Genomic DNA, 7,500 nt, shown 5'->3' with positions numbered 1-7,500 from the left:
AAATGACATCGCCCTCATGGAGTTGGAAGAGTCCGTCCCCTTCAGTTACGGAGTTAGTGCTGTGAAGCTGCCCAATGATTTAGGTACAACCTCTCGCTCTGTCTATCTCCTAGCACTAAAACTGTTTTCTTCCTAGGGGAAAATTATAGGTTTATTGAATCCTACATAAATAACTAGCCATAATTGATAATATAAATTTTAAAAAACTGATATGGCTATTTGACTGAATGAGACATGTTCAAACTTGATACGTGTCTATATCTGCTGTTCTGATGTTGCAATTAGTGATTATCTGAATGTAGAGGCTTATTCCATGAAAAAATACCTGTTTTTTCGTTTCTACCCCTTGAAGTTTATTTAAATTTTTCGTAAAACACGTCATCCGGGAAGAGAAAGTCATATAGTTGTCTTCATATTTGTATTTTGCCAAAGACTTGGGATGAGCTTGAATTCAGCATCCTTATTTGTTTGGGAAATCTGACTCAACAATATAATATTTCTGGTACTATTTTTGTGAAGGCTTTGAAGAGTAAACTAGTCTAAAACGTAAGAATAAAAATGAAGAACGTCATTAAAAACGGGGTTAACAAATCCAACAATGATTGGATAGATATTATTACTATGAAATATCCTTAATAACTGCTAAGTTCTCTTCTTCAGACATGTCTGCTGTTGATAATGTTGCATAACCAAAGAGCATAACATTTTGTTCTTTAAAGTTTTCAAAAATCAGTAAAAGGAACACTGCAGTATCATGTAAAAGTCAGATTGAACAAAAAAGGTTACCTTTTGTCACACTTCATCCTTTTGGCGAAGAAAAATATTGAGACTCCACTATTTGACTCTCTCTATCACCTGATGATAGATATCTTTGAAAACTTCACAAGAGCTGAGGGACGCGTGGTATTCAAAGAATTAAAGTTATTTGATAAAGACTGGCTAAACAATCACCCTGAACGTATCCTGTCACTTTCTGAAAAAAAGTTGGTGAAACCTTTTCAGTCCACTCACCACCGTATGCCCAACCTTTTGATTTGAGTGCAGGAACATTCCTACCTACGTTTCCATTCTGTTTATTACCAGACGACATGTTCGAAGAGGCGAACGCTACCGTGACTGGCTGGGGTCGTTACAGCGCTCGCTTGAAGTCCACCAGTAACGTGCTGAAAGAACATACAGGACCTCTCATGGAAACCAAAGAATGCCTCGCTGCCTGGGATAAATTCCCGGGAATTTCGGCGAGGTTCCCTGATCATGTGTGCTTTGATGTCACCATGGGAACTCCCTGTCACGTAAGTCTTTCAATATAGCTTTTTCAGCGGTTAAAATGTAAGGATGTCCTCCTGTCACTCCTCATGTAGTCAGAAATCGGGCCACCGTTTTTGTTTAGCTTAAATTTTTTCCTCGATCTTAGGGGCGCGCGAGGACGAGGCGGTGTTGTTGATATGGGTTGAATGGCAAGTTCCAGTTTATATACCGAGGAAAAATACAAATTACTTTTGAAATTTATTTATGGATACTGCTGAAACACAAACCGTCATTATAATTTTGTAATTTTCATTTTTGAATTTAGTCTGCTTTATCATTTCTCTTATTTTTTCCTTAGGTAGTTTAAATATCTCATATCTGTTAATTCGTGAGTCATGAACTGAATAATCAAGGTGCCGGGGGATTTGTGGCATATATGTTAAAGAAGCCGGTAAATGCTTCGGTGCATGCAGTCAACAAGTAACCGAATTAAGTATATTGTGTTTGATGCATTTACCGAGAGGTCTGATGCAAACCCGTAAGTTTGAAGCGTCGTTATTAGAAGGCGATTTGGTTCCTTGATTTAACCTCTGACTGTGAGGTATCTTATACTGTTGTGTGGAGTTTTTAAAAAAATTGGCTCATGTGGCCCTTGTAACTGGCAACGAGGGATTAGGTTTGGGGAGGGATCCGGTTCTGAAAAGGGGACCATTGGCTGGTGCCATGGCGCGAAACCTCATCTTTGACTGAGGTTTGGGGTGTCCGAAGGCTTTACACTGTTATATATGCAATCGATACTAATTATTATGATAGGGTGGCATCTCTCAGAGCATTAAATATCTCCAAGTTCTTTTCATATAAGAGAGGGTTGCATTAGTCTATCCTTTCCAATGACCTCCTGATGAAGAGAAAATCTAAAAGGGATTGAAACCAAGATCTGAACTCGAATGTCCATAGAAACTTTTTGTGAGGTTTGTTTTTAGCTAAATATGCTGTTGAGCATTTTGAAATACTAATGAAGGGTAACTCGAAAACCAAAAATATCTACCAATTTCATTTTCTTATTACGGAATGTTGAACTAGGTGTAAACAAAAATTCTTTCAAGTTTCCGTGATTTTACGAATTTGTTTTTAGTATTTTGTTTATATAATAGTTTTTGTGTCTGCTGTGGAAACCCGCGAGATGTTTGGAGTGATTGGTTTTGTATTATAAATGGTTTTTAATAAGCCAAAAGGTAATGGTGACTGGCTTCTTAGTCTTATTACACAAAATAAGTGTTTTTTTTTTTAAATCTATGGAGACGGCGTTAAAGTATTCACCAAGGGTAACAACCCCCGAGCTAACAAGGCGAATAACATTATAAAAGACTTCGGTACCTTGGCGTAATGGATTGAAGATGGCTCTCTGTACATGAAATACAGAATAAATAGGGTTATCAATGTTTTAACAGTTATCCGTACCCATACCACTGACATGATCAAAGCAAATTGGCTAACAGCCATCCCTTCAATTTGTACACAATAGCTCAAGGAATGCTGAAGTTGAGAGAGAGAGAGAGAGAGAGAGAGAGAGAGAGAGAGAGAGAGAGAGAGAGAGAGAGAGAGAGAGACCTATAATACATATATTAATATAATCATATTAGAATGACTATGAAAGAACTCCTAAATTGTAAAATGATCTGCTGTTCCAGAAGGAATCCCATTAATATATTTACTATTCCAAAATAGCCCGCTCTGGTCGACAAAATGTTGAGGTTGAATCTTGCAATATTTATTCATGAAGCTGGACGAATTTGCGAAAGAATTCCAAACGGTGATGTAGTGATGGCCTCAAAATAATTGGGTAATGTCAGGCTGCCCAGCAGTAAGTGTGATATTTTCGTTACTCTTATTTATTTGTTAATTTATTTTTGAGTCGCGATTACTGCTGCTGTTGATTCGGCACTGCTACACTATTATGACACACTGACATTATATCGCACAAGAACCCCAGTGAAATTACCAATAGACAATTACTTAAAAATACGTCCCACTGCACACATTATTGATGTTAGACATTCTTACGATATTGTTCAGTCGCTCTAATGAACTTTCTGAAAGCCTCAAGCTCTTAAAACTAACTTATTTTATTTATTTACTTTCCTTTATAACCCCCATATGTTTACATCCCCTTTTCTGTGAGTGGTGAGTTGATAAACTTGTGGAACCGAGTTGAAATTACCGCTTGCATTGCTTACCTTTTCAGTGAACGACTTCAGTCTCTAAAGAGGTCGAGAGAGAATGGTGGACACTTTGGAGTATGTATCTCTCTCTCTCTCTCACTCTCTTCCATTTTACAATGTGTACACTTTAAAATGAAAAGTAATAACCGCACCAATAACCAAGGTTTACTCCAACCCATTTCAGAATATCTTTTAGAAACCGGGAATTCCTCGAAGTATTCGTGAAAAGGAAGATTGATTGCTGAAGCCTACTAACACGGAATTAGTATAAACTTTTCTCAGCATTTAACTAAATTTGGATTTTCCTCCTCCCTTCTTTTTTTCTGTCTCACATAACCCTCTTCCTTTTAAAATGAAGACAATCTGCTCTGTTGGTCATCAAGCCCCAATCTCGTTTCTCTTCTGTTTCTTTTTCCTAAATGGATTATCTCGTCTGACTTTCTTTAGGCGTGCTTGGAGGTTGATAAAGTTTATTCAAGCTTTCGCTTCCTTGATTTTGGTATACTACATACATACATACATTTGTATATATATATATATATATATATATATATATATATATATATATATATATATATATATATATATACACATATATACTGCCCAGGAAATATGAATGGCAACTAATAAACTCTCTCTCTCTCTCTCTCTCTCTCTCTCTCTCTTTGTCTGACCTTTCAGTAGGTGCAAATCTAGACAAAAGCAACCATAAAAATATTACATTTCATATCAATATTCACCATAAAAAAGAGAACAAGATACTAAAGAGATAGACTACCGTCGAGAAGACAAAAAAAAAAAAAAAAAAAACTAAAGGAGTAAGTTGAAAATCTAGAGCACGACAAGAACACAGTCATAGATAAGTACTGGGAAGCTTCTCTAAAAGAATACACAGAAAAACACTCCAGATGTTTACCATTAAAGCAAATTGTAACAAACGGCAATCCTCAGCTGAAGTGGTTCAACAGAGAAATTAAAAATAAAATAAGAGAGTCATTGCACAAATCAGTGAATCCAAAAAAGCAAGCAGGCATAAAGAACTCTGTAGGATGGTGGAAAAATGAGTAAGAAATGGGAAGATAAATGAGGATAGGAGAGTTGCATCAGTTTGTAAGGAAAAGCCCCCAAAATTCTGTGTGCATGTTAATAGTAGGAAGCCAATAAAAAACAGCATAGTAGATCCCTTACGAGACAATAGAAGAAACCTAGTGAACTCAGACTTAGAAAAAGCAGAGTTATTGAATAAGTTTCTTACTAGTGTTTTCACACTACCTCAATCCCTGAACCAGCTATTAAATATGAAGGGCAGCATCGCTTGATAAAATAATTTACAGAAAAAAGCATTAAAAACAAAATAGAAGAATGAAAAAAGTTCAAATCTCCTGGCCCAGATGGGATGCCTCCAAGAGAAATTAAAGAGCTAAACGAGGAGATAGTTCCTTACCTGTATAAACTGTATAGAAAAGGCACCAAAAAGACGGAGACTAGGTAATGTACCCCCAGTTTACAAAAAAGGTCTAAGAGAACAAACAGGAAATTATAGACCAATATATCTAACGTCGGTACCTTGTAAGATTTTTGAACCCATAATTGCAGATCAAATTGTGGATCATATTGATAGAAACAACCTGATGGTAAACAGTCAACACGGCTTCAAACAAAACAGATCCTGCCTATCAAACCTCTTGGAGAATTTTCATAACGTACTTGGTATTTGTGACAGTTGTAGAGCAATAGATATACTCTACTTAGATTTCTAAAAAGCTTTAGGAACTGTAGGAGAAATAGCGGACTGGATCGAAGACTGGCTAACTAATAGAAAACATAGAGGTGTAATAAATGGGGAAGAATCAGAAAACAGAGAGTTGTAATAAACAGGGAAGAATCAGAATGGGAAGATATGACAAGTGGGTTCTGTCCTTGGCCCACTCTTGTTTTCATTTATGTTAATGGCGCTGATGTAGCCTTAACTATCAGGATAGCCAAATTTGCAGATGGCAGCAAACTACTATAGGTGTAAATGCAGCAGATCCAAATACAGTGGAAAGTTTAAGAAATGATCTAAGGAAAATAAGATAGTGGTAAAGAGATGGAAAATGTCCTTGGATAAGTGTAAAGCATTACAGATATGAACAAACAACCCTCATGTCAACTACATGCTGCTTAAGATGACATAAATAGTGTAGAACAAGATGAGGACCTTGTGGTCATTATTACCAAGGACTTAAAATCCACAAAACACTGTATAAAAGTTGAAAAGAAGGCACAGAACTTGTGGGATATGTAAAGAGGCAGTTCAAATACAGTAACAAGGAAATGGTGATGTACCTCTACACATTAATATTTAGACCTCTTCTTGAATATGCAGTACAGTATTTATCACCAACACTATGGAAGGACATAAATAGACCAGAAGGGGTACAAACAAGAACCACAAAATTAATTCCATCCATCAGGCAAATAGGTTCCCAAGGACAACTAGAGAGCCTGAACATGTATGACTTAGAAACACGGTGATTGTGAGGGCAGCTAATGTAAAACATTCAAAATCCTGAAAGGCATAACAAAAGTGAACAGTAGCACCTTCACATTAAACGAAAACCAGCCAAGAAATAATGTATGGAAACTAGAACTGAAGATATACAACCCATCTTATTGTGGGAACTTCTTTTCATACAAGATATGTTACACATTAAGTAAACTACCACCAGAAGTTGTAAACAGCAACAGTGTGGATGAGTTTAAAAGAAAGCTAGATAAAATCATAAGGACACTGAATGAATAGTAAAACCTGCTCTCAGAGATAAGCGATCACATGATGTCTCCTTGGATGGACTAATAAGTCTTTGGAACACCCTAATCCTTGTAACTCTCTCTCTTTCCTAACACACCCTATACTCGCACTTCCTCTCCCTTTCACTCTCTCTATTGCCCTCTCCCTTCCCTGTAACGAGAGTTGTTTCAGTTACATTGCCCAGCATTTTTTACATTTTATTTTTCACCCCGTCTAGCCCCCCATTCCTTTCTGGGCAGAACCTGGACTTAAAGGGCATCAGGAGTGTCACTATTCATCACAGTGACCTCGAAAACTATGAATTAAACACTAATATCTATAATTTTTTATATTCCATTTTTCACCCCTTCACACTCCTCTTCAAATCGGGGCTAAACTTGGCCTTAAAGGGCATCAGAGTGTCAATATTCATCTCAGTGACCTTGAAAACTATGGATTAGACATCAGTATTTGACATTTTTAGTTATTTTTGCATATTGCCCTTTCCCAACCCCACCCCCTCTGGTGGCAGTGATGCCTTACTGCCACAGTATTCTTTTCCTGTTAGCAAGTAATATATATATATATATATATATATATATATATATATATATATATATATATATATATTTGTATACACACATACTTAGATATCAGCTAAGATCCAACTGCTGAATATTTTATGAATATTTTACGTTTGCCAGTACTATGTTTTTTACTATTGAATAACATAATGAACCTTTAGAGCATTGCATTCTCGTTATAAGTTTGCTCACTACTCTGTTCTATTTGTATGGTGGAAGTAAATTAGAAAGAATATCAAAATCTTACTATTCCACGAAGGTATAAAGAACAGCATTAAGAGTTGTTGGTGTCAGGAGGAAAGCCCTTGATTTTCTTCTTTTATCAGTTCATAAAACTGTTGGTGAACTTCCTGAAGATATGCAGAGGCATACATGGGTGCCACGTGGACTCATCCTAGATATTTTTGAAGATCAAAGTTGAGGTGGCGGTGGAGAGGTGTTCTGACAGCCATGCTAATCCATTGTGCTGTATCCTTCACTTCTTTTGGGCCTTTGAAGGGAGCTACAGCTAAGCCTTCAGGGGCATTACACCAGTTTTGTCGGGAGTGTCAGTCCTTCACAAGACAACAGTCAGAGTCCCAGCCTTTTTCTTCCTTGAGAAAGGGTTAATAGTCATCCTGGGCCTTTTGAGTGAGGGTGATGTGGGTATGTGTGACCTGAAAGTCCTAGATAA

The 7,500-nt window shown here is 36.9% G+C and overlaps 1 protein-coding gene across 1 annotated transcript in view; it reads left to right on the top strand.

Annotated features, from left to right (window-relative positions):
* The window catches only part of LOC135202554 (serine protease filzig-like), a 91,523-nt gene that overhangs the window by 67,669 nt on the left and 16,354 nt on the right, over positions 1 to 7,500 (top strand). The window contains exons 13-14 of the mRNA XM_064232034.1: positions 1 to 83; positions 1,084 to 1,292. The exon at positions 1 to 83 is cut by the window's left edge and continues 47 nt beyond it. Of these exons, the coding sequence (XP_064088104.1) occupies positions 1 to 83; positions 1,084 to 1,292 (292 nt within the window). The remainder of the gene's footprint in view (positions 84 to 1,083; positions 1,293 to 7,500) is intronic.

Source organism: Macrobrachium nipponense, chromosome 30 (genome assembly GCF_015104395.2).
Source record: "Macrobrachium nipponense isolate FS-2020 chromosome 30, ASM1510439v2, whole genome shotgun sequence".
NCBI classification, from domain to species: domain Eukaryota; kingdom Metazoa; phylum Arthropoda; class Malacostraca; order Decapoda; family Palaemonidae; genus Macrobrachium; species Macrobrachium nipponense.
The sequence above is the reverse complement of the archived record's forward strand: the minus strand, read 5'-3'. Positions and strand labels throughout refer to the sequence as shown.